At 47.7% G+C, this 25,337-nt stretch overlaps 2 protein-coding genes across 2 annotated transcripts in view; both read left to right on the top strand.

Annotated features, from left to right (window-relative positions):
• Positions 1 to 17,911, top strand: part of SYS1 (SYS1 golgi trafficking protein) — a 38,771-nt gene extending 20,860 nt beyond the window's left edge. Inside the window, exon 4 of the mRNA XM_047771014.1 lies at positions 17,779 to 17,911. Coding sequence (XP_047626970.1) covers positions 17,779 to 17,785 — 7 coding nt within the window. The 3' untranslated portion in view covers positions 17,786 to 17,911. The remainder of the gene's footprint in view (positions 1 to 17,778) is intronic.
• On the top strand, positions 17,787 to 20,679 carry DBNDD2 (dysbindin domain containing 2). Its single transcript, XM_047771012.1, has 3 exons — positions 17,787 to 17,925; positions 18,118 to 18,255; positions 20,012 to 20,679. Exons 1-3 carry the CDS (start codon positions 17,787 to 17,789, stop codon positions 20,215 to 20,217), a joined length of 483 nt encoding a protein of 160 aa, XP_047626968.1. The 3' UTR covers positions 20,218 to 20,679.
• The last annotated feature ends 4,658 nt before the right edge of the window (positions 20,680 to 25,337 follow it).

Genomic DNA, 25,337 nt, shown 5'->3' with positions numbered 1-25,337 from the left:
CACTTGGCATAGTGTCCTCAAGTTTCATCATGTCACAGCATGTGCCAGAATTCCCTCCCTTGTTATCTGCTCATCCTTGGCGGACGGGCACTTGTGTTTCTTCCACCTTTTTGGCTGTTGTGAATAATACCACTGTGAACATGGTGTACAAATAGCTCTGCTTTCGATTTTTTTGGATATACAAAGGAATTCCACAAGTAGAATTGCTGAACCATATGGTAATTTTTAATTTTTTTGGCTTTACTCTTGGCATGTGGAAATTCCCCAGCCAGGGACCGAACCCATGCCAGTCACAGCAGTGACAACACGGGATCTTTAACCTGCTGAACCACCAAGGAACTCTTATTGGGATATATTTAATATACAGTAAAATTCACCCTTTTTGTTGTGCAGTTCTCTGACAAGGGCGTACTATCGTACAAACCCCGCAGTCAATGTATAGAGTGGTTTCATAATCCCCCTGCGTCCTCTGGTATAATCTCTGTGGCTAACCCCTTGTCCCATTCCCAGCACTGGCTGGGAAAAACTGATGTCGTTTCAGTCCCTGAAAGAGCTTCGCCTTTTCCAGAACATCATGTAAATGGAATTCTACAGTATTAATAGCCCTTTGAATCAAATTCTTTTGCCTAACAATGCATCTGAGGTTTGCCCATGTTGGGTGTATCGGTAGTTTGATTCTTTTCTTGGCGGAGTGTTTGATTGTATAAATATGCCACGGTTGGTTATCTAATCCTTAAAGGACATCTGGGCTAGTTCCTGGTTTTTGGTGATTAGAAGTTGCTAAACATCTTGGTACCAGTTTTTGTGGAAACAGAGGTTTTTATTTCACTTGGATAAATACAGAGTGGGACTGCTGTCGTAAGTGGTAATTGTATATTTCACTTTGGAAGATACCACCAAATAGTTTTCCGAAGTAACTGTTCCCACCGGCAGTGAGCGAGGGCCTGCTCGTTCCACATCCTCAGCAGCACTTGGTATTGTTACGTTGGTTTTGTTGTTGTTGTTGTTGTTGTTTTCAGATTCCAGTTTTGCACCAGCTTACCTTTCTCTTCCTTCCTTCCTTCCCTCCTTCCCTCCTTCCTTTCTTTCTTCATGCGTTTTAGAGCCATACCTGAGGATTATGGAAGTTTCCAGGCTGAGGGTCAAATATGAGCTGCGGCTGTCAGGCTACACCACAGCCACAGCCACGTGGGATCCAAGCCACATCTACAGCCTACACCACAGCTCAGGGCAATGCCAGGTCCTTAACCCACTGAGCAGGGCCAGGGATCGAACCCGCATCCTCATGGATACTGGTCAGATTTGATACTGCTGAGCCACAATGGGAACTTCCAGGTTGGGCTTTTATTTAAGTCATTCTGGTAGCCATTCATAGTAGTGTTAATTTATACTTCCCCAGTGACTGATAATTTTGAGTACCTGTTCATGTGCTTATTTGCCATCTGTTTATCTTTTCTGAGGAACTGTCTGTTAGGTTTTTGGCCCATTTTAAAAACTGGGTTGCTTTTCATGTGTTATAAATTCTTTATAGATGCTGGATCCCATCAGACATAAGATTTGCAAGTATTTTCTACTAGTCATATGATTTATCTTTTCATTTTTCTTAACTATCTTTTGAAGAGCAGATTCTTAATTGTTTTCTTTTTTTCTTTCTTTCTTTTTTTTTTTTTTTGTCTTTCTGTCTTTTTAGCATATTCCCAGGCTAGGGGTCCAATTGGAGCTGTAGCTGCCAGCCTACGCCACAGCCACAGCAACGCAGGATCCGAGTGGCATCTGCGACCTACACCACAGCTCACGGCAGATCCTTAAGCCACTGAGAGAGGCCAGGGATCGAACCTGCATCCTCATGGATGCCAGTCAGGTTTGTTAACCGCTGAGCCACAACAGGAACTCCAGATTCTTAATTTTGATGGAAGTCCAATTTATCAAATTTTAAATGGATTATATTTTGGTGTCATATCTAAGAAATATTTGCCTCTCCCAAGTCAGTGAGATGCCTATGTTTTCTCCTAGACATTTTATGGTTTTAGGTTTTAAATTTAAGTCAGTGACCCATTTTGAGTTCTTTTTATGTAGTGTAATGTGTGGATTAAGGTTCTTCTTTTACATATGGATATCCAGTGATTCCAACACAATTTCTTTCTATTGAATGCCTTTGCATTTTTCTCAATTCAATTGACCGTGTATGTGTGGATCTATTTCTAGATTCTCTATTCTGATCCACTGATCTATATGTCTATCTTTTGCCAATACCATCTCTCTTGATTCCTTATAGTAAGTTTTATAATCTGTCTTGATTACTGTAGCTCTTTGTAGTAATACTCAAAAGACAGCTCTCCAGCTTTTCTGTTTTTTTGTTTTTGTTTTTTCAAAACTGTTTTTGCTGCTGCACTTCACTTGTCTCTCCTTATGAATTTAAAGATCGGCTTGTTAAGGGAGTTCCTGTTGTGGTGCAGTGGAAGCGAATCTGACTAGTATCCCTGAGGATGTGGGTTTAATCCCTGGCCTTGCTCAGTGGGTCGGGGATCCGGGTTGCCATGAGCTATAGGTCACAGATGAGGCTTGGATCCTGTGTTGCTGTGGCTGTGATGTAGGCCAGCAGCTGCAGCTCTGATTGGACCCCAAGCCTGGAAACTGCCATATGTTGTGGGTGCGGCCCTAAAAAGCAAAAAAAAAAAAAAAAAAAGGAATGGGGGGGTCTTTGTCAAATTTGGGAAAATTCAGCCATTCTTTGAATGCTTTTACACCTCTGCTTTTTTCCCTCCCCCTGGGAATCCAGTGACACAAATGTTAAACCTTTTGTCATTGTCTTTTTTTTTTTTTTTGTCTTTTCACCATTTCTTGGGTTGCTCCCCAGGCATATGGAGGTTCCCAGGCTAGGGGTCTAATGGGAGCTGTAGCCACCGGCCTACACCAGAGCCACAGCAACTCAGGATCTGAGCTGCATCTGCGACCTACACCCCAGCTCATGGCAACGCCAGATCCTTAACCCACTGAGCAAGGCCAGGGATCAAACCCCCAACCTCATGGATTCGTTAACTACTGAGCCACGACAGGAAATCCTTGTCATTGTCTTTTATTATTGGCTCTGTTCTTTCTTCCTTCCTTGCTTCCTTTCTTCTTTCTTTTAAAAAAAAAAAAAATTTTTTTTTTTTTTAAATTGGTCTTTTCTAGGGCCACACCCCAGGCTGGGGGTTGAATTGGAGCTGTAGCCGCTGGCCCACACCACAGCCACAGCAACTCGGGATCTGAGCCACGTCTTCAGTCTACACCACAGCTCACGGCATTGCTGGATCCTTAACCCACTGAGCGAGGCCAGGGATCAAACTCACAAGTTCATGGTTCCTAGTCAGATTTGTTAACCACAGAGCCATGATGGGAACTCCCCCAAAATTTTTTTTAAAAAAATTCTAATTGATTTACAGTGATCTGTCAATTTCTTTTCTTGTTCTTTTCTCTTTCTTTTTCTTTTTTGCTTTTTAGGGCTATACCCGTGGCATACGGAAGTTCCCAGGCTAAGGGTCGAATCAGAGCTATAGCTGCCAGCCTACGCCACAGCCACAGCAATGCCAGATCCTCAACCCACTAAACGAGGCCAGGGATTGAACCTGCCTCCTCATGGATGGTAGATTCATTTCTTCTGAGCCACAACAGGAACTCCCCCTTCTGTCAGTTTCTGCTGTAGTCTTCTTTCCTTTTTCTTTCTTTCCTTCCCTTCCTACCTTCCTTCCTGTTTTAAAAAATATAATTTGCTCTTTTTTTCAGATTGAGTAATTTCTCCTATGCTATCTTCAGATTCACTGATTCTTTCATGTTATCTCCATTCTTCTATTGAGCCTATCCAGTAAGCTCTTTTTTTTAATTTTCATTTTTTTATCGGTGTCATAGGCTTGCTGTAACAAGTTACCACAAACCTGTTGACTTAAAACAGGAATTAATTTTCATGTGGTACTGGAGGTCATAAGTCCAGAAATCAAGGTGTCGGTTCCTTCTGGAGGCTCCGAGGGAGAATCTGTCCTGTCTCTTTCTTAGCTTCTGGTGACTTCCAGCAGCCCTGGCACTCCTCGGCTTGGAGACCTTTCATTCTGATCCTGCTGGCTTGGCTTCACGTGGTGTTCTGCCCTGTGTGTCTTTCTGGGCTTTCACATTGTCTTCTTATAAGGATACCAGTTGTTGGACTTAGTGTCTTCCCTAATCTGGTATGACCTCATCTTTACTAATTACTTCTGCCAAGACCCTTTTTCCAAATAAAGTCACAATCTGTGGTGCTGGGTAGACATGAATTTTTGGAGGACAGTAGTCAACCCAGTAGTCAACCCAATTCCATTCTTTTTTTTTTTTTTTTTTTGTCTTTTGTCTTTTTAGGGCTGCACTGGCGGCATATGGAGGTTCCCAGGCTAGGAGGTGAATCAGAGCTACAGCTGCCGACCTACACCACAGCCACAGCAACTTGGGATCCAAGCTGCATCTGCGACCACAGCTCACGGCAACACCAGATCCTTAACTCTCTAAGCAAGGCCAGGGATTGAACCTACATCCCCACGATGGGAACTCTCTTATTCCTCAGTTCTAATAGTTCTATTTGGTTCATCTTTGTTTCTTCTGTCCCCCCCCGCCCCCCCCCGCACCCCGAGATCCTATTTTTTTCGTTTGTTACAGGAAAGTTTGCAATTGCTTTTGAAACATTTTTACAGTGACTATTTTAAATTCCTTGTCGGATAATTCCAACATCACTGTGATCCACTGGCATCCCTTGATTGTCTTTTCTCGTCCAAGTTGAGATTTTCCTGGTTCTTGGAATGGTGAATTATTTTTATATATAACCAGGACATTTCAGAAATTATGTTATGAGACTCTGGGTCTCATTCAGATCTGCTATAGACCTCTACTGTATTGGGGTAATGAGAGAGGGGCACCAACTCTCTACCAGCAGGTGGGGTGCAGAAAGTCTAGGCTGCCCACCAGGCCCACACTGACTCCAGCCTGTAGACGAGGGGAGGGTTGGTTGCCTTATTACCACTGGGCAGGTGGCCATCTTGGTTCCACAGGTGGCCTCCTTAACATTGAGGGAAGGGAGTGATGCCTCATTGCTGTTGGATGGGGATGGCAGCCTGGGCTCCCCACGGGGCCGCCGCTGACATCATGGAAATTGTGGGGTGGGGTACTGCTAGGCAGTGATGAAGCCCAGGCTCCCCACGCTGCCTCCTCTAACACCACCTGCGGGGGAGGGGGAAAGGTGCCTTGTTACCACAAGACAGAGACTGGGAGTGAGGTTTTCTTTAGTATTTTGCGGGAGGTGGCATTTAATGTCAGAAGATTCCTGCGAGTTCCTGCTGTGGCGCAACAGGATCCGTGGTGTCTCTGCAGCGCCAGGATGCAGGTTTGATCACAGGGCCAGCACAGTGGGTTAAATGTTCCAGCATGGCTGCAACTGCAGCTTAGGTCACAACTGAAGCTCAGATCTGATCGCTGGTCTAGGAACTCCATGTGCCTCGGGGTGGCCAAAAAAGAAAAAAGAAAAAAAAAAAAAAGATTTCTGTCTCGCTAGGGTGCCTCTTTCTCAATCAATCCTTTGACAAGAGAAAACAGGCTTTTCATAGGGGTGATTTTTGTCTGTGCCCGATTGGCTTCTCAAGCATCCAACAAAAAGAAAACTCAGGGACTCACTGCTGCGTCATTTGAGTCCTGGGGTTCCTAGTTGGTCTGCCTTTATCTGTTTGTTTTATATGTAATGCCTAGCATTTTAAACAGCATTTAGTGGGCAAGGTAGCGAGGAATGCATTTACTCCATCTTGTTCAGAACCAGAAATCCCTTTTTAAAAATTTAATATTCTCTTTATCCCTTTAAGTCCAAGCGGAGATGTTTCTGGATATAGAAACCTTTTAAGAACCTGTGGGTCACTCTGAATCTGATTCAGGTCCACTCTGGTAAACAAAAGCCACGTCCACAATTTCTCGGAGATAAGCACTTCCCTCATTTGCCTTATGCTGAATTGGCTCAAGGGCAACACCCCTAAGCTTCCTGGAATCCCTCTTGCTTGATTCAGAGGATCCGTGAGGCACACCTATCCTTTCTTTGTGTCTTTTGTTTGATTGAAGATTACTCTGATCCATTGTCTTAAATCTTGCTGAGATGCAAGCAAAAGATTGGATAGTCACCTTCTCTGTTTCATTTTTAGACCATGTTTTTCTGGCAAAGCTCTGGACTGAGCTTTGCTAGGAAACCATTGTTTAACTTTACTATCCTTTGCCATTTAGAGAGGCTGAGCATTTTCTACCACGAAGTCCTGGCTCCTTCGCAATTCACGTTTTCCCTCGGGACTCCTCGGCCTCAGCCCTGTTGACACTTCGGGCGGGGGTAATTCTTTGTTGGTTGGGGGGGGGGGGAGGTGATGGTGGGAGGGGTTCGTCTGGCGTGTTGTTAAGATGTTTAGCAGCAGCCCTGGCCTCTCCTAACTAGATGCCAGTAGCAACCTCTCCAGTTTTGACGATCAGAAATGTGTCCTGGCATTGCCAACAGACATTGCCAAATGTCCCTCCAGGAGGTGTCATCCCTCCCCCTTGAGAAGCCGCTGTAGTTTCTCTCCCTCCTCTGGCATCTTACTATAAGCAACAAGAAGACACCGGGCAGGGTGGCGGGGGGAAGCCTCCGACACTTGATTTGGAAATATCCTTAGCTGGATCCCAACTCCTTAGGCAAGTTTTCTGCTATCCCCTTTACCTCAGGCAGTAGAGTTGCTAAAACTCTGTGCCGCAATGTCACAAGAATTCCTCTTCCCCAGTTCGCATCTGAGTTTCCCTCACTTTCCTGTACACCCTGGCTGCAGTCCTATCAAAGGCTTGAGGCTTGGATTATCTGCTTTTTCAAGACACTTTGGTCTTCCTGTGCACTCCTCTTATCCGTGGCCTGTGTACTGCACTCCCACGTCTCACAGTGCTGCTACAGTGGTACCCTACCCGGTATCAAAATCTCTGTATGTTATCTATTGCTGTATGGCAAATCAGCCCCATATTTATTTAAAACAAGTATTTATTGGGAGTTCCCATCCTGGCTCAGTGGTTAACGAATATGACTAGCACCCATGAGGGCATAGGTTCGATCCCTGGCCTCGCTCAGTGGGTTGAGGATCCAGTGTTGCTGTGAGCTGTGGTGTAGGTCACAGATGTGGCTCCGATCCCGTGTTGCTATGTCTGTGGTGTAGGCCAGCAGCTACAGCTCCAATTTGATCCCTAGCCTGGGAACCTCCATATGCCACAGGTGTGGCCCTAAAAAGCAAAAAAAAAAAAAAAAAAAACCAAAAAAACCCAAAAAACCAAGTATTTATTGTTTCAAAGGTTTTTTCGTTTTTTTGTTTTTTTACTTTTGGAGGCCACACCTGTGGCACATGGAAGTTCCCAGGCTAGGGGTTGAATTGGAGCTGGAGCTGATGGCCTATGCGACAGCCACAGCAATGCCAGATCTGAGCCACATCTTCGATCTATGCCACAGCTCACGACAATGCTGGATCCTTAACCCAAGAGGGAGGCCAGAGACTGAACCTGCATCCTCATGGATACTGGTCAGGTTCGTAACCCACTGAGCCTCAACGGGAGCTCCCTATTATCTCATAGGTTTTGGACATCAGGGATCCAGGAGTGCTCTAGCTGGGTGGTTCCACTTCAGTCTCTCCCGAGGTTGCCGTCCAGCTGTTGGCGGGGGCTGCTGTCATCCCCAGACTCTACTAGGGCCAGTGAGTCTGTTTCCATGATCACTCACGGGGTTGCTGGCTGGCCTCTGTTCTTCACTGGCTGTTGGCTGGAACCTCCAGTTCCCTGCCACGTGGGCCTCTCTGCAGGGCTGTTGACAGCATGGCAGCTTGCTTCTCCCCGAGTGACTGAGCCAAGCAATAGAGAGAACACACACCCAAGATGGGAAGCCGTGGTCTTTTAAAATTTTGGACGTGATGTACCATCATCTGCCACGTCTTATTGGTCACGTAGAGGAAGCCTGATAACCGCGGAGAAGAGGCCTGCGCAAAGGTATGAATAAACTGAACTTGAGGAACATTGGGAGGTTTTTTTAGTGGCTGGTCGCCACATTTCAATCTTATTCAATCAAGATATTTTTCTGATTTCCTTTTGGAATTCATCTTTGATTCATGGGTTATTTTCTTTTCTTTTTTTTTTTTTTTTTTTTTTAGGGCTGCACTTGTGGCTTATGGAAGTTCCCAGGCTAGGGGTTGAATCCGAGCTGCAGCTGCTGGCCTGTGCCACAGCCACAGCAATTCCAGATGGGAGCCATGTCTGTGACCTACACCACAGCTCATGGCAACGTGGGATTTATTTATTTATTTATTTTGCAATGCCGGATCCTTAACCTACTGAGGGAAGCCAGGGATCGAACCCACATCCCCATGGATACTAGTCAGGTTTGTTACCACGGAGCTACAACAGGAACTCCTCATAGGTTGTTTTGAAGTGTTTTTTAATCACCAAGTATCGGGGTGTTTTCCAGATCTCCTTCTATTATTATTTATATTTTAATTCATTTATAGTCATTACACATTTTATATGATTTAAATTCTTTTAAATTTGATGAAGTTTATTTTATGGTTCAGAAGATGATGTATCTTGGTGAGTGCTTTATGGGCAGTTGAAAAGAATGTTTATTTTGCTGGGGAAGTGTTAGAAAAAATGTCATTCAGAATAAGCTAGTTGACAGTGCTCAGAGGTCCTTAATTTTTTTTTCTGTCCACTCTCCCGTGTTTTTGGAGCCCTGTTATTTGATGTAGGTACACATTTGTGATTGTTAAGTCTTCTTGGTGAACTTACCAGCCTTTTATCATTATGCAGTGTCTGTGTTCATCCCTGAATAGTCTTTCTTTCTTTTTTTTTTTGTTCGTTTTTCTGGTCATGCCCACAGCATGTAGAAGTTCCCAGGCTAGGGATCAAACCTCTGCCACAGCAGTCCTCCAAGCCGCTGCAGTGACAATATGGGATCCTTAACACTCTGCCCCACAAGGGAATTCCCAGTAGTCCTTCTTTTGAAGTCTACTTTTTCTGATTTTAACATTGCTACTCAGGAGTTCCCGTCATGGCTCAGCAGAAATGAACCCAACTAATACCCATAAGGACACAGATTCAATCTCTGGCCTTGCTCAGTAGGTTAAAGATCCCGAATTGCAGACACGGCTCGGATCCAAGTTGCTGTTGCTGTGGTGTAGGGCGGCAGCTACAGCTCCAATTCGACCTCTAGCCTAGAAACTTCCATATGCTGTGGGAGCAGCCCTAAAAAGACAAAAAAAAAATTTTTTTTGCTACTCTCATTTACTTTGATTAGTGTTTGCATGGTATATCTAATTCTATCCATTTATTTTTTTTAATTTATTGAGGTATAGTTGATTTACAATGCTGTGTTAATTTCCGCTATACAGCAAAGTGATTCGTTTATACACATATGTATTCTTTTTTCATATTCTTTTCCATTATGGTTTATCATAGGATATTGAATATAGTTCCCTGTGCTATATAGTAGGACCTTATTATTTATGCATTCTGTATATAATACTTTGCACCTGCCAATCCCAAACTCCCTAACCGTCTTTCCCCACTCACCACCCACCCCCGCCCCCGCAACCACAGGTCTGTTCTCTATGCGATGAGTCTGTTTTTGTTTCATAGATATGCTGATTTGTGTCATATTTTAGATTCCACTTATAAGTGATAGCATATGATATTTGTCTTTCTCTCTCTGACTGACTTTGTTTAGTGTGATAATCTCTGGGTCCATCCACATTGCTGCAGATGGCATAATTTCCTTCTTTTAAATGTCTGAGTAATAGTCTCCACCCATTTACTTTACTTTTTCTTCTGGCCACACCCACGGCATGTGAAAGTTCCTGGGCCAGGAATTAAATCCTTCCCACAGCAGTGACCCGAACTTCTGCAGTGACAACACGGGATCCTTAATCTACTGCACCCCAAGAGAACTCACATCCATTTATTTTTAACTCACATATTTCTTTATAGTTAAGTTAGGTTTCTTCTAGACAGCATTTTATTGCCTCTTGCCTGTTTTTTTTTTTTCCCCTGGTCTACTAACCTGTCTTTTAACTGGTTGACTTTCATTCACACACAGTTGGATGAAAATCTTCCATTTCATTATTTGTTAGATTATGTTTTTTCTTTTCTCTTTTTTTTTTTTGTCTTTTTGCCTTTTCTAGGGCCGCTCCCGAGGCATATGGAGTTTCCCAGGCTAGGGGTCTAATCAGAGCTGTTGCCGCCGGCTTACACCACAGCCACAGCAACACAGGATCCAAGCCGTGTCTTCAACCTACACCACAGCTCACAGCAACGCTGGATCCTTAACCCACTGAGCAAGGCCAGGGATTGAACCGCAACCTCATGGTTCCTAGTCGGATTCGTTTCCACTGCGCCACGATGGGAACTCCTAGATTCTGTTTATTCATCTGTGCTTTTTTCTATTTTTCCTCTTTTTCTTTACTTTTGGATTAACTATGTTTTGTCATGGGTACCAAAAGTACACAGACTTTCTGAATCCAATCAAGACAGTTTATTACTCAAACAACACCAAACAATATGTACGTCAGCATAGTTTTGTGTTGGTTCCCTCAGCCCTAAGTCCAACAAGCGATACAGTGGTCCCAGATGCATGGCACACACACAGTGTGTGAATCTGCACTGTGGCTGAGGATTCCAGGCCCAGCTCTTTTTTTCTTTTTTTTCTTTTTAGGGCCTTACCTGCAGCATATGGAGGTTCCCAGGTTAGGGGTCAAATCAGAGCTGTAGCTGCCAGCCTACGCCACAGCCAAAGCAAATGCGGGATCCGAGCCTCTTCTGTGACCTACACCACAGCTCACAGCAATGTTGGATTCCCCAACCCACTGAGCGAGGTCAGGGATCAAACCCGCATCCTCATGGATACTGGTTAGGGTCGTTAACCTCTGAGCCATGATGGGACACCAGGACCAGCACTTTTACAGCAAGCATTCAGCTGGCCTACCCTGGTCTGAGAAAGACCTGGTCTTTTGAGAAAAATGCCACTTGTATTAATCCTGAGCCAGGGCCCAGGTGAAAGAGAAGTCAGATCCTTGTAGTCTTGACATGTCAAATCCGAAGAGGCCCAAGGAAGGTGCCTCCCAATCCTTTTATGATTCTATTTTATCTCCACTGTTGGCTTGTTATTTATACTCTTTTAAAAAAGTTTTAGTGGCTGCCCTTGTATTTACAATATGTATCTTCAGTTAGTGACAGTCAATCTTCACATACTATTATACTACTTCTTGCACAGCAGAAGGACCCTTTCACAGTGTGTTTCCAATTTCCATCACTTTTACTGCTGTTCAGGTCATACACTTTACTTTTATATATGCTCTACATCCATAATTTATTGTTACTGTTTTGCTTTAGACAGTCATTTATCTTTTAAGGTGATGAAAAAGATTAAAAAAAAAAACCCTCTCAGACTTACCTTTATTCTCTCTCTTTCTGGAGATCTTCATTTCTTTATGTAAATCCAGGTTTCTCTCTGGTATCATTTCCTTTCTGCCTCCAGAACGTCTACCTTTTTTTTTTTTTTTTGTCTTTTTAGAGCTGCACTCGGGGCATATGGAGGTTCCCAGGCTAGGGGTCAAATTGGAGCTACAGCTGCCAGCCTACACCACAGCCACAGCAATGCAGGATCCAAAATGCGTCTGCAACCTACATCACAGTTCACGGCAACGCCAGATCCTTAACCCACTGAGCGAGGCCAGGGATCAAACCCACAACCTCATGATTCCTAGTTGGATTCATTTCTGCTTCGCCACCAAGGGAACTCTTGAGTCTGCTGTAATTCTTATCTTTGTTCCTCTGTACATGCTATATTCGTCCCTCTTGATGCCTTCAAGATTTTCTCTTTATCTTGGATTTTCTTTCTTTTTTTTTTTTTTTACTTTTTTAAATTGTTATTTCCCCAATACAATTTTTTTTCTACTGTACAGCAAGGTGACCCAGTTACACATACATGTATACATTCTTTTTTCTCCCATTATCATGCTACTAAGTAAAGTAAATATCTTGGATTTTCAGCAGTTTGAATATGATCGATCATATTTTTTGTTTGTGTGCTCACTTGTGTGTCTGTCTATTGGCATTTAATTTTTTTTTTTAAGAGATTCTGTGAGTTTTGGCTCTGTGGTCCTTTCATTATTTTTGGAAAATCATTGACCATTACTTCCACAGGTGTATGTGTGTGTGTGTGTTGTGTGTGTGTGTGTTTCTATCTCTATCTCTTCTCTTTCTGGGATTCAGATTATGCATGTGTTAGCTCTGGATCTTCCAGGCTTGTTTGTTTGCTGTTTCACTCTTTTTTTTTCTCTCTCTGTCTCAGTGTGAGTAGTCTCTGTTGACCTACCTTCAAGTTTACTGAGTCTTCCCTCAGCTGTGTTGAGTTTACTGATGAGGCCGCCAAGGGCATTCTTCATCTCTGTTACATGTTTTAAAAATTTCTAGCATTTTCCATATGACTTTTTTATAGTCCCTGTCTCTCTGCTAAAATTCCCCTTCTGTTTATACATGAGGTCCATAGTTTCCAATGGAACCTTTCACATATCATTATAGTTGTTTTAAATTCCCTGTCAGATAACTCCAGAGAGTTATCTAGGTCTTAAGTCTGGTTTGGTTGATTGCTTTGTCTCTTGACAAAGCAAATAGGGTTTTTTGTTGTTTTTGTTAAATTGCTTTGTATGTGTGTGTTGTAATTTTTGACTCCCGGACACAATGTGTAGAACAGTAAAGACTGAGGTCATTATTATTTTTGCCTGGAAATCGTCACATCTCTTCTTTTCTGAGGCCATTACTATGGAGAATTGAGTAAATATTGTCAGGAGTTTGGTTTCATTATTTCTATGAATACTTTTAGTGTCTGTGCCTCCCAGGGATTCTATACTTTCATGCTAGCCACACTGGGCCTTTAGCAGTAAAAGCTGTAGCTGAACTCTTGTACCTGTTTGCAAGGAGATCTTGTCTTCCTCCCACGTCACAAGTGTGGCAGGGCCCTGCTTCTTTTTTTTTTTTTTTTTTTTGGCTTTTTGCCATTTCTTGGGCTGCTCCCACAGCGTATGGAGGTTCCCAGGCTAGGGGTCGAATCAGAGCTGTAGCTGCCGGCCTACGCCAGAGCCACAGCAATGCGGGATCTGAGCCTCGTCTGCAAGCTACACCGTAGCTCACGGCAACACCAGATCCTTAACCCACTGAGTGAGGCCAGGGATCAAACCCGCAACCTCATGGTTCCTACTCGGATTCGTTAACCACTGAGCCACCACAGGAACTTCCCCTATTTCTTCTTGAAGGCACCTGTCCTTCTTTGGAATTCAGGTTAATTAGCTGCTCTGCAACCTCAGCTTGCAGATGGATTTGACAAAAGTAATAATTTTATAGCTTACCTAACAACTGAAAGAAATTGTTATTAGTGTGGTAGTGACGCTTTCCCCAGCTTTCTGCATCCTAGATGGAAGCCAGAAGTCCAAGCTGTTTATGTTTTCACTGCTTCTTTCACCTCCTTTTGCAGTCTACCCTTGGGTCATGCTTCCTGGGTCTTTCTCTTGGTTCATACCCTTCCAGCATAGCCTCCTGAGTTCCTTCTAGCTTGGATGCTTTTTGCCTCTCCACCCTTCTATGTGGTAAACATCTGGCCAAGAGAGGAGACAGACAGGTTCCTGATCTGTCACCATCTTGAGGACAGCTTAAAATAACCCATGCAATCCTGTTCCCAGGGATAAACCTGAAAAAGGGGGAGGTGATTTGGGGAGGCGAGCTCTCATCCACTGTACTCTTGCCTTGGTCTCATTTCTCTGGTAGAAAACGGGACTAAGTATTCATTCCATTGAGGAAGAATAAGAATCAAACTGACCAAAACATTTCTTGGAAGATGAAAACTGCCATGGGGTAGAAGGGGGACAGGCTGGGAATGGGGGTTACAAGCACAGTCTCTGGAATCAGCCCACCTGGGTTTGAATTTCTGCTCCATGCAGTTAGTTGCTCTCTGGCCTTGGACAAGTCCCTTTCCCTCTCTGTATCTCAGTTTCTGTATCTCTAAAAGAGAAATAAAAATAGTATTTACCTCACAGGATTACTAAGAGGATTAAAAGAGTTAATAGATGCAAAGCACTTATAACCGTGACAGGCACATAATAAGCTCTGTAGCAGTATTAACTATTAGAGCGTATTTCCTAGACTTTCAGGAATTCATGGAAGAAAGCCCTTGCCTCTCTTGCTCAGAACCCGTGATAGTCAAAACAGCTAATGTTTATTGAGCATCTCCAGGGTGCCCAAGTCCTGGACTAAGCATTTTATATGAATGATCTCATAGGAGGTAGGGATTAATTACTCCTACCTAATAGACAAAGAAATCAAGGATCAGAGAAATTGTTTACACAGCTGGCTAGACACGTAGCTAGGTTTACAACCCAAGAGGGTCCCATGCCTGTGCCCCTAACCACTGCCCGTGTTGCCTCCCACAGACTAGTTCCCTTGCTTGTAAAGTAGCGCGGAAGCTACTGGCGGTATTTATCTGACAGGATTGTCTTGAGAGCTCAGTAACAGTAGAAGAGGCCAGCTTTTAAGTGTTTGTGCAGCGTGCTGGTCCCCTGACAGGGAAGCCGGACTGGGTCGCCAACTCTTCATACCTCCACCTCTCTGGACGTACCCTTCCCCCTCTTCTCAGCTTGTTGAACTCATTTCTTTAAGGCTCAGCTGAGCTATCAGCACCCGGATTTCATTCCAACAATGGAGGTTTAAGCAGTGGGTGGCACATCAGACTTGCGTTTTGAAATGACTGATGTGGGGTTCCTTGGATAGCGCTCTCAGCTCTAAAGTGGTGACTGACTGCTGTGGGGGATGGAGCGTCGCAGGACCAGGGTACAAGAAAACCAGAAGCAGATAGAAGGTTTCTGTAGGAGCCAAGGGAGGGATGGTAGTGGAAACGGAAGGGAATGGCGGATTGGAAAGATACTTAAGAAAGAGAATCGACGGTTAATGGAGGTGTATTAATGTGGGCAGCGAAAGACCCACAGAGGTTCCAAGGATGACCCCTAGTTCCTGGCTTGCTCGCAGATGTTTGTCGAATGAATGAGTGACCCCAGAGCAAAAACATCTCCGAAAGACGCCCCCAACCCTGCGGCTTCTGGAGCCACTTACACAGGGTGGAAGGGAGGAGGAGAGAATGGGCACAGAGCTTTGGTCCAGGACACTTTTCTGGCCCGGCTTAGAGCCAGGAGCCGCTGCGAGGGGGCAAGCGTTTCCCCTCTGGGCCCACAGTTTCCGCCTCGCTCCTCCACCCCCGCCGGCCGGGATGCGCAGCGCCCCTCTTAGCAACCTGGAGGAGTTGGCTCCTAGCCGGCGTCTGGGGGCGCGGCGCAGCAGCCCCCCGCCTCCAGCCCCGACCCGCCCTGTCCCGGCGCCCACTCCGCCCAGAGCTCTGGAAGGTTGGGCGGCGGCTCTGTCCATCCGGAGCCGGGAGCCGGGGGCTGCGAGGTGAGTCCCAGAGTAGGGGGGTCTCCGGCGCAGTACACCTGCCCTGATGGGTGGCAGCGGGTCTCCAGCCTCTCTTCCGCTGCGTGCGCCTCTCGAGAGATGCGCGCCTAAGCCGGCCGAGCGCGGCGGAGGGTTCGGGGCAGTCCGGGTGTGGGTGCGTGGAGGTTGCTTCTGGGCTGTCCAGGAGTCGGGGAGCAGCTATGGTGCGGGGCCGAGAGCCCTAGTGTCTCCGCGGCGAGGGGTGCGGGCGGGTGGGGCAAGTGTATGGGAGCAAGTGTATGGGAGCGCGCGGAGCAGGGCAGGAGCCCCGGCGGGTCGCGGGGAGGAAGGATGAGAGCCGGGAACTTTTTGCCGTCCGGGAAGTGTGAGCGATCGCGCCCGCCGGGGCTGCCAGCTACCGCTGGGCGACCGGCGAGGAGCGCGTGTGCCCGCCGCCGCCCTTCCCCCACTTCCGCCTCCCGCCTCTTCCTCGTTCCCCGCTCCCAGGGCCGGTCTGTCCCGGGGGAGACCCGGCGGCGCAGCCCAACCCCGGCCGGCGCGGCCCGCTCCCACGCCCCCGCCGCCGTCGCGCTGGAGAGGACAGCCTGAGTCAGCGGGGGCGCCGGGCGCGGCAGGTAGGGGCTCCGCGGGGCGGGCGCAGGTGCTGCGGGAGGCCGGGAGCCTGGAGCACGAGTGGAACGGCCGCCCCCCCCCCACCTCCCCTCCCTTCCCCCGCGGTCGCGGCGTGTCCCCTTTTAGGGAATTCTTTCTCTCTCGCTGACTCCGGTGCGGGTGGGGCAGCACCGAGAGGGAGCTCTCGATTCCACTGGCCGGGCCCCTGGCCGCCCCCTGCCCACAGATCGCTTCAGATCTCGCCACCCCTCTTCCCTGCACCTTCAGTTATGTAAACAACCCCCTTCCGATCTCGTCGGCGCTCGGCTCCGCGGCTCCCCGGGGGGCAGCCCCTTCAGTCTCCTGATATTGATGGGGTGAGGGAGGAAAGAGAGGGGCCGTCCCTGGAGCCCCTGGTCCCCTCCAACTCCCCGATCCTCTTTCTCACCCTTCCCTGCCCCCCTGCTAGAGCAGACAGCCCCAGGGGCCCTGGGTATTTTTAGCGTTGTGACCTGGGAGGCAGCACTAAGAGCCTTTCCCTGGAATCAGCGTCAGCGCCTCCCTCCTCCGCTGCCAGCCCGGGCCACATGGTTTCCCCACACTTCCTTGTCTCTGCCTGGCCCACTTGGGTTTGGGTCCCTCGTGACCCGCCCCCGCTCGGGTGGAACTAACCAGGGTCTCGGAATACGCCGAGTCCGGATTCGATGAGGAAGACAGTCTGAGCACAGTGACGATCTGGTCCTGAAGCTAATACTCCCTTGCCACCGGTGATGGGCTCCAGAGGGAGAATGGAGGGAATCTGAGGGAATGGTGTTCTGGAAGGCTCTCCGCACTGGAAGCCAGAAGGCCTGGTCTGAACTGCACCCTTCCAACTGCTACTTGCTCACTAGTGCGGAGTCAGACAGTGAGATGTGTCAGAGGAGAGGAGCTCAAATAAAGAGCTGTGGGAGGCAGAGAAGAGATGGTGTCCTCTAAATAGCACAGGGACTGGAGCTTTGAGCTTCCAGAGCACCTTGGCAGCAGAGTCTTGAAGGCAGGTAGGAAGATGATGCCATTTTACACTGGGAGGCTGAGGCTAGAAAGGTGACTTCCCTAGGGACAGAGCCGAGTCTTAGACTTCAGAGCAGGGATTGGAGGGGATACTGGTGATGGGTGTGTGTGTAGAGGGAGGGAGGGAGTGGGGGAGGGGTGCTTTTCCTTTGGTCTAAGTTTTGATAGATGGTGGGGAACCAGAGTTGCAGCCCTAGAGGAGGGGACCTTTCTCTCTGAGATTTGCTCTCCTGTCCTCTTCCCCAGCCTTCTGAGGAGAGGCTGGGTCCATTACGTGGAAAAAGTGCTCCCCCATTTGAGCTGAACCAGCCCCTACAATCCCTCTCAAGGGCCACGAGACTGAGACTTGGCCATTGGCTGTGTTCCCTGAATACAGAGGCGCCTCTTTTGCTGTGCCTGGAACTGGCATCCCCTTTGTGGAGCTAGGGTCAGCCCTGCCTCTGTGTGAGACTTGAAGTTGGTGGTAATGGACTTGGTTTCAGGGAAAAGAAGGAGGTAAACTTTAGAAGTGTCCAGGCAGCAATCGAGGGCCCCCTGCCGGGATGCCTGCTTCGGGCTGGGCTCCCCAAGCCCAGACCCCCACCGGGTCCCCTCTCAACTTCAGAGCTGTGCTTGTTCTTCCAGGAGCTAACATGGACCCGAATCCGCGGGCAGCCCTGGAGCGCCAGCAGCTCCGCCTTCGGGAGCGGCAGAAATTCTTCGAGGACATTTTACAGCCTGAGACAGAATTTGTCTTCCCCCTGTCCCACCTGCATCTCGAGTCACATAGACGTAAGTTCCGAGTCCTGGGGAGAGGGACTGGGGGGGACCGGGGAGGAAGTCCTGCGGGACCGAATCTTGAGAGACCCCCTCCCTGCTTGTTTTCCTGGCCATTTGTCTGTCTCTGGACCTGGCAGATATGTCTGACCGTCCTATCAGCTGCGGGCCCGGCTCCCCCTGACCCACCCCCTTCTTGATCTGCAGCCCCCATTGGTAGTATCTCATCCATGGAGGTGAATGTGGACACACTTGAGCAAGTGGAACTGATTGACCTTGGAGATCAGGACGGAGCGGACGTGTTCTTGCCTTGGGAAGATCCTCCACCAACCCCCCAGACGGCTGGTATGCCCTTCTGACGTGGGGCTGCGGGGCCCGACTGGGCAAGTGTGTACACATGGGCTGAGGGTGGGCATTTCCACCACCAGCACGGCTGTCTGTTCTGATTTGAGGGAAGTCAACCTTGAGGGAAGCTGGTTGCAGATTCCTAACCCCAAACTCTAGGAGTGCCCAACCCCCCTTAGCCTTTTTTAGTTTTATAATTATTATAATTAAAATAATGTAAAAATATGCTTTTAATATTAGACAACTTAAGCAGTTTAGTCATCCTAATCTTAATGTTCATTTAGCACTTTATTAGGTTTCTTTTTTTTTTGTCTTTTGTCTTTTTGTTGTTGTTGTTGTTGTTGTTGTTGTTGCTATTTCTTGGGCCGCTCCCGCAGCATATGGAGGTTCCCAGGCCAGGGGTTGAATCGGAGCTGTAGCCACCGGCCTACGCCAGAGCCACAGCAACGCGGGATCCGAGCCGCATCTGCAACCTACACCACAGCTCACGGCAACACCGGATCGTTAACCCACTGAGCAAGGGCAGGGACCGAACCCGCAACCTCAACCTCATGGTTCCTAGTCGGATTCGTTAACCACTGCGCCACGACGGGAACTCCTAGGTTTCTGATACTTCGCTGAAGAAGTTCAATATATTATCTCAGTCCTTAACAATCCCTATTAGGGGAGGTGGGATTATTCCCATTTTATAAAGAACATTAGACTCAGAGAAGTTGTCACATAGCCAGAAATCGGAAAAGCTGGGTTCAAACCATGGCTGTCTGACTCCAAAGTCCATTTTCTTCTTCTTCTTTTTATTTTTTTTCTGCTATTTTAGGGTCGCAACCATGACATATGGAGATTCCCAGGCTAGGGGTCGAATCGGAGCTGTAGTTTCGGGCCTACACCACAGCCACAGCAACAAGGGATCCAAGCTGTGTCTGTGACCTCTGCCACAGCTCATGGTAATGCCAGATCCTTAACCCACTGAGCAAGGCCAGGGATCGAATCTGCATCCTCTTGGATCCTAGTTGATTTCGTTAACTGCTGAGCCACAACAGGAACTCCCAAAGCCCATTTTCTTAACTTTAGGATAGATGTTCTCTTACTTAAAACTGCTGCTATTTATTGATGGCCTGTTATTTGCAGGGCATTTTATAAGCATTCTCAGATTTCATCCTCAAAGCCGTTCTGGAATGTAGGTATCTTTTTTTTTTTTTTTTAATTAAAAAAAATTTTTTTTTATGGCCATACCCATGGCATATGGAAGTTCCTAGGCTAGGGGTTGAATCAGAGATGTAGCTGCAGGCCTACACCGCAGCCACAGTAACACCAGATCCAAGCCACACCTGCACCCTACCTGTAGCTCGAGGCAAAGCTGGATCCTTAATCCACTGAGTGAGGCGAGGGATGGAACCCAAATCCTCATGGATACTAGTCAGGTTCTTAACCCACTGAACCACAGTGGGAACTCCTAGGTATCCCTTTTTTAACAGCGGAGGAGCAGAGTCCCTGAGAGGGAAGTTGACTTGCCCAGAGCTACTCAGTAGCAGGGAAGTGATGGAGGTCGAACTTTAACTCTTGACTTGATTGACTGGATTCTAGAGCCTGGATGTGGTGGAGTGAATTGGGAGGGAACTGGGAGTCAGGAGACTGGCTGGGTGACCCGTCAAGTCCCTGCCCCTCTCTGGGTTTCAGTGTCTCCTGGCCAGTTCATCTCTGAGAGTTTTCTGCCAGGTCCTGTCTGTGGTCCTCACCAGCTCTTCTCTCTGGGCAGGGGTGGATGACCATCCCGAGGAGCCGGGTCTGCCATTGCCCACGCCAGACAGGACCACATCCCGCACTTCCTCCTCATCCTCTGACACCTCCACCAACCCGCACAGCCCGGATCCCAGTGACGGCGGAGCAGACACACCCTTGGCCCAGTCTGACGAGGAGGAGGATGGGGGAGACAGCAGGGCAGAGCCTGGAGCCTGCAGCTAGCAGTGGGCCCCCACTTGCAAGACTGACTGCGCTGCCTCTTCTCCACTTGAGATCCTAGGCCCTGCCAGAGCCCTTTGGAGAAGGCCAGACTCTTTACTCGCAGTAGGCTCAGAGGGAGCAAAGGATGGTGGGACGGTGTACCTTTCTGGGAATTAACCTGCTCCTGCTTTACTGCTAACCTTTTCCTGCTGCAACCCTCCCACCAGTTTTTGGCTTACTCCCGGGGTAGGGCCTGCCGGCGAGGAGATGGAAGATGAGCTAGGACAAGATGCCACTGCTTTTCTTAGTGTTCCTCCTTCCCCCAGACTATCCTGCAGTCTCCTAGTAGAGTCTCCTAAACCAGTGTCTCTAAATGGACATGAACTCCTTAACATCCCGGTGAGATGGTACTCCAGCCATCCTGCTTCCATACATCCTTTTTGGAACAGGGCACGGTATACATAATAAACAGATAATAATATACCAGCCATTCCACTTCATCTTTTACATTGTACAGCTATCAAACCCGTTGTCTTTCTTTAGCTCTGTAACCAACACCGTATTCTCATCACTCATTTACTCCATTTATTCAAGAAGTAGTTATTGAACACCTGTGCTGGACATTTAGCATACAGTTTGAACAAGATAGGCTGTATCCTTGCCTTCATGGAAGAAAAAAAAGTAAATACCACAATTCCCAGCATAATAAATAGCAGGACGAGGAAGCTGTTCTGTTACTGGAAAATAGAGGCGTCTTAACTGAGCTTGTTTGGTCATTGAAGAGCTCTTTTTTTTTTTTTTTTTTCCTTCTGTTTTTTAGGGCCGCACCCACAGGGCGTATGGAAGTTTCTATGGAAGTCTAGGGGTCGAATCAGAGCTGCAGCTGCCGGCCTAGGCCACAGCCACAGCAACGCCAGATCTGAGCCAAGTCTGCAGCTCACAGCAATGCCAGATCCTTAACCCACTGAGCAGGGCCAGGGATTGAACCCACCCTCATGGATGCTAGTTGGATTCTTAACCCACTGAGCCACCACGGGAACTCCAAAGAGCTCATTTTTAAGCTGGGCCCCAAAGGATGAGTAGGAGTTAGCCAGGTGGGTGCTGTAATCCAGGCAGAAAGAGAAGCTTGGAAAGACTTTAAATAGAAAGAAATAGTCCTCAGGAACTGAAAAACATTCAGCTTGGCTGAATTGTTGAATTTGAGCAGGAGATGAGGGGAGAGGGGAAGACTGACGAAGGTTGGGTCTTGAATGCTTTGAAGCCTGTATCAAGTTTCAGTTTGACTGCTAGTAAAATATCAGTGACTTAAGGTATAAATTTTATTTCCTCATATAAAAGAAGTCCAAAGTACGGGGCTGTATGATTGCTCCACAGTCATTAGACACCAAGGTCCTTTTTGGCTCTTTTTGTTGAGCCGTCTAAGGTACATGGCTGGAATTCTCATTGACATCTGCTGTCTAAAATGGCTCTTGAGGCCTCAGCCATCATGTCTTTGAAACTGGCAGAAAGCAGAAGAAATTGGGGATGGGCAAAAAAAGGCACAGTCAGAGGTCTGTTCCTATTTTGAGAAGCACTTTTGGGAGTTCTAGCCGATAGTGTCCACTTTTGTGTGTGTGTCTTTTTAGGGCCACACCAGTGGCATATGGAGCTCCCCAGGCTAGAGGTCGAATTGGAGCTACAGCTGCCAGCCTACACCACAGCCACAGCAACTCAGGATCCAAGCCACATCTGTGACCTACACCACAGCTCAGGACAATGCCGGATCCTTAACCCACTGCGTGAGGCCAGGTATCAAACCCGAGTCCTCGTGGATACTGCTTGGGTTCATTAACCACTGAGCCATGATGGGAACGCCAGGAGTGTCCACTTTTCTCTCATTGGTAGAACTGCTAACATGAGGAATGTCCATTTACAGATTTTTGTAGACATAGGGACACAGCATTTTCTAGAAGAAAGGAAATTCTGGTCTTTGGAAAGACTAACCTTTCAAGTTTCAATTACCAATGCGCCTGATGTCTATACTTCCCGTCAGACCTTTCAGAAGCACCCTGGCTGCTAGGGAGGCTGGGATCATCCTTGAGGAGGGCATCCTGCTGTCTTGATCACATCAAGGCTCTGTTAGTAAGAAATAAAAGAACAGTAGTCATTGGGTAGGTAGCTAGCAGTTTGCATGTTGAGGAATTTGAACTTTATTGGGAGTAATGAGGGATTACAAGTGGTCGAAGTTGCCTGTTAAAAAGATAATTCTGGCTGCAGCAGAGCAAACATACTGGAAGACGGGCTCCAGACATAACACAATACTCCATGCAAGAGATAATAGGGGCCTCGAAGACAGTGGTGATGATTAGCTCAACAGAGTAGAGGCAGGGTCTAAACAAATAAATGACCTTCATTCAATAAATCGTAAGTGTTGAATGTGTAAGACACTGCACTTGGCCTTGGGAATGTGGTTGTGGCAAAACAAAACGAAAAACAAAACAACACATGGTCCTGCTCTTATGGAGTTTAGGGTCTCCTGGGGACTCCTGTAAAACTGCAGCTTGGACTGACGCTATGAAGGAGTTGATAGATTATTCAGAGAGGTTGCCAGGTGATTCCCTGGCAGAAGTGGCTTTTGCGCTGAAGTCTGAAGGGTTAAGTGGGAGTGGTCTAGGGGAAGAATGGCTGGAAGGACTCCTTGTGGAGATGTACTGATTGGAGGGGACCAGGGTGGAGATGAGTGCAGCCATCTGGGTAAGAGCTGGTGGAATGGAGTGGAGGTAGGGGTGAGTGTAGAAAAGCAGAAGGAATGAAGAGATACTGGGGAGGCCAATTCCAAAATATTTGATAGGTGTGTATGAGAGAAGGAGGGCTCAGGCGTGCCACCACTGCTTCTGCCTTGTGCACCAGGACGATTCAGAGGGTTCTTCATCCAGGTGGGGAGTTTAGGAGAGCACCAGGTTTGGGAAGAAGGTCAAAAATTGGGTTTTGGATATATATATATTTTTTTTCTTATTTGGCTGCCTCAAGGCATATAGAGGTCCCAGGCCAGGGATCAGATCTGAGCCACAGCTGTGACCTACATGGCAATACTGGATCCTTTAACCCACTGTACTGCATGCGGATTGAACCTGTGGCTTGGCACTGCAGAGATGCCACCGATCCCATTGCCACCACAGCAGGAACTCCAGGTTTTGGACATGTTGAGTTTGAGGTGCTTTTGAGACCAAGAGGGTGTTTTGAGTAGGCGTTTGCACCCATGGGTGTGGGATTTAGATGAAAGGGTTGGGCTGGAAAAAACAATAGATATCAGTGTACAGCTAGTAAGTGTAACCATGGGTGCCAGTGAGTTTGCTCAGGGAGAGGGGGTGCAATGAAAGGGCGCGGGGTTATAGGACTTAGCCTTAAGGAACATCAGGTCATTTTTCATATTAGAAAAAAATAAGTCATTCCGTCTCCCTTCATACATCATACCATCCATGGGATCAATGACCTTCAGTCTAAATCTCAAAGCTCTTTGTGCCATCTGAGCTGAGTGACAGGGCTGCTGTCTTCCCAATAGTCCCATTTTGCTTCTGCCCCAGCAGGAGACCATTGTAAGTGACAGTTCTGAAGTACTTTTCCTAAAGCTAGTGAGAAACTTGGAACAGGCGGGGGTGGGGGGAGGGGGTTGTGCTCTTTTTGTCTGAAAGGCCCTGTGTCCAAGTTGAGATCATCCTCTAAGCTGGGACAGGGCCCAGCCTCATGTTAAGTTTTGTGTTTTTTTCTGGGTTGCAAATGACTTTGCTGCAGACAGAAGCCTGGGTTTCTGTCCTCTTGTGCGTTCTCCCTTCCTTTGTAGCAAGGCTCAACCTCCTATCTGACTGCTGCTGAGCCTCCTCCTGAGCTGCACCCCATGATACCTGCAGCTCTGCTCTGCAGGGCTTTTCAGCTCTTGGGGTTACCCCAATCCCCTCCAAGGTGAATGATGGGAAGTTAGACCAGCTTGGTTGCTGTCAACACATCAATAGCGACCGGCACACGATGCTAAGATCTGAGGGATGTAGGGCAGGGAGCCTGCCTGGGCAGAGGGCTCTTCAGCCCTCTGGAGAGGTGGGATTGTTTGTGAGCCTGTGGGGAGCCTTCAGTTCAGCTGCTGGGAGCTCTAGCCCTGCCTGGGAAAATCTAGGGTCAGCGGAGACCCCAGGACCACTTCCTGTTTGGACAATGACCTCTTCTTCTGCCAAACCCCAGGGGCTTGGCTGGCCTTCAGAGCCAATGTCTCCAGCTGACTGTTTTTCTGAGGCCACATCGGGCCCTTGGAGATGGGGGATGATGTGGAGCCAACTTGGTGGCAAGGAGCTGAGCTTTCAGTTTCCCAGCCACAGAGTGGTGTCTTCTGTCGCATAGAGAGGAGGGGATAAAACAGACTCCTCCTGTAGCATCCTGTGCTGTGCAGGAAATAGGAGGGACCACTTCTCAGGGGGAGAGTCCCTAGATGGCTCACACTGCAGCGGTGCCCAGGAGAGCACGGAACTTGATACTGTGAACAGTGTGGGGACAACATGGAGCTGCTGTCGTGTTGTCTTGTCGTGTTGTCTTGTTTGTTTGTTCATTCAGACATGCACTATACGCTAGCCTCCTTGCTTAGGCAACAGAAATACTAAGGTGGCCAAGAGCTCTCCTAGGAAGGGACATGGCCACAAGAAATGGAAATGCAATGTGGGCTGTAGTACACTAGCGAGGAAGAAGGTAAGTCTTCTCTGGAGGTGGCTGGGTCTTGAGGGATGGGGACAGGCAATTTCAGAAGGAAACAAAGCAACCACCTTAAACTTTTTTTTGAAGTTGATAGTGTCGACTCAAGTCCTGGCTCCAACACTCACCGTGATCTTAGGCAACTATCTGTTTTTATTCATATTTATTTATTTACTTATTTTTGTCTTTTTGCCTTTCCTTGAGCTGCTCCCGTGGCATATGGGGGTTCCCAGGCTAGGGGTCAAATCAGAGCTATAGCCGCCGGCCCACGCCAGAGCCACAGCAATGTGGGATCCGAGCCGAGTCTGCAACCCACACCACAGCTCACGGCAACGCCGGATCCTTAACCCACTGAGCAAGGCCAAGGATCAAACCCGCAACCTCATGGTTCCTAGTCAGATTCGTTAACCACTGAGCCATGACGGGAA

This window comes from Phacochoerus africanus, chromosome 3 (genome assembly GCF_016906955.1).
Source record: "Phacochoerus africanus isolate WHEZ1 chromosome 3, ROS_Pafr_v1, whole genome shotgun sequence".
NCBI lineage: Eukaryota > Metazoa > Chordata > Mammalia > Artiodactyla > Suidae > Phacochoerus > Phacochoerus africanus.
The sequence above is the reverse complement of the archived record's forward strand: the minus strand, read 5'-3'. Positions and strand labels throughout refer to the sequence as shown.

What these genes read in the sequence shown, in the direction of transcription:
- DBNDD2 (XM_047771012.1), top strand. Translation starts at nt 17,787, where the DNA reads ATGGACCCGAATCCGCGGGCAGCCCTGGAGCGCCAGCAGCTCCGCCTT. An exon ending in GCATCTCGAGTCACATAGAC is followed by an intron (nt 17,926 to 18,117) that starts GTAAGTTCCGAG and finishes CTTGATCTGCAG; the next exon opens with CCCCCATTGGTAGTATCTCA. An exon ending in ACCAACCCCCCAGACGGCTG is followed by an intron (nt 18,256 to 20,011) that starts GTATGCCCTTCT and finishes CTCTCTGGGCAG; the next exon opens with GGGTGGATGACCATCCCGAG.